Here is a 1,339-nt window from a genome sequence, read left to right as displayed (position 1 = left end):
CCATGCTTTTACTTCTTGTTAAACAAATGTTTAAACAACTTATTCAATTAGGGTATTTTTTGTTCTGACAGAAACAAGCTGTAGCATATTCTTTCTTTAAAGTTTGTTATAATATTAAATATATGCATGATTTATATATATATATACATATTTGTTACATTTACGTGTAATCTTTTGCATTATTAGCTTAGTAAATGGAATTAGAAGCGACTTTAATTTCATAAGTTGGTTAAATCTCGTGAGATATTATAGGGATTACGGTCGAAAATGGTACTAAGTGAGAAATTAATACTATTATATTTTTTGTTTTTTATTGCATTATCACGTTTGTAGGGGATTAGTTACATTATTTATGAAGTTTTTTGTGTTGTTATGGATACAATTAGCTTTTTGATCAGAAGTTACTGATGATTTTCTGAAGTTTTTTTTTTCTCTCTCTAGAGGGCCGAGCCGCAGCGACATCTTTTAACTGCAAGTTCATAGAGACTTCAGCAGGAATAAACCACCACGTAGATGAGCTCCTGGTAGGTATTCTAACTCAGATTCGGTTAAAACTGCAGCACCAGGAGAAAATAAGTGAAAAAAAGGAAAAACCCAAAAATCATTCATCATCAGTGTGCACCGGAAAAGCTAAAGGTTTTATCAAACGGATTCTGCGCAAGGCTTCAACCAAGTCCAAATCATGTGACAATTTACATGTTTTGTAAAATAGATTAAATGTACTTCGTAAATGCTTTGAAAAATTATTATGGTTATTTGTTTGTCAGGATCTGCGATGATCACAGTATATTGAAACAACTGAACGTCTATATCTACAGTAAAAAATTGGTAATAAGTTGTAATAATCGGGTCGTTTTAGCTCGTTAAATACTTGTGTAACTAGGAGTAACCATAATGTTTGGAAGAAAACCTTAGAGATATTCAGAAATAATTTCCATCAAACAAAACAGAGGCGTAGCCAAGGGAGGGCCAAAGGGGGTCCCCCCCTGAAATACGAAGGCATATTGATCACATATTATTTTTCAGTTTTTATATATAATAAACTCGTTTTGTATCATTTAATGAAAAAAATAAAACTTATATAAACACTTTTACATTTGATTTGATTTGTTTTAATGACCATTTTATTAAAAATTTAGATCAATTTCAGCTTTTTAATTTATTGACCCCTTTTAAATTTTCTGAAAAACCTGGCTACGCCACTGCAACAAAATCAATGTTGACTACATTCGTGTAGGGGTGTCTAGAAAATCACATTTTTAATTCACGAGGTTTAAGTTGGGTAACTGTTAGTGCTTCATTTCTAGAAGAAAACAAAAGAGTAACGGATTGTCTATTT

General features: G+C 31.2%; 1 protein-coding gene across 2 annotated transcripts in view; it reads left to right on the top strand.

The window, feature by feature from the left end:
• LOC106461999 (GTP-binding protein RAD-like) overlaps positions 1-1,021 on the top strand; it is a 15,390-nt gene extending 14,369 nt beyond the window's left edge. For both annotated transcript variants that reach the window (XM_022389117.1, XM_022389116.1), the window contains exon 5: positions 442-1,021. In XM_022389117.1, the coding sequence (XP_022244825.1) occupies positions 442-707 (266 nt within the window). In that variant the 3' untranslated portion in view covers positions 708-1,021. The remainder of the gene's footprint in view (positions 1-441) is intronic.
• Positions 1,022-1,339: the final 318 nt, after the last annotated feature.

Source organism: Limulus polyphemus, unplaced genomic scaffold, assembly GCF_000517525.1.
Source record: "Limulus polyphemus unplaced genomic scaffold, Limulus_polyphemus-2.1.2 Scaffold1073, whole genome shotgun sequence".
In the NCBI taxonomy this organism is placed as follows: domain Eukaryota; kingdom Metazoa; phylum Arthropoda; class Merostomata; order Xiphosura; family Limulidae; genus Limulus; species Limulus polyphemus.
This window is presented reverse-complemented; position numbering and strand designations above follow the sequence as displayed.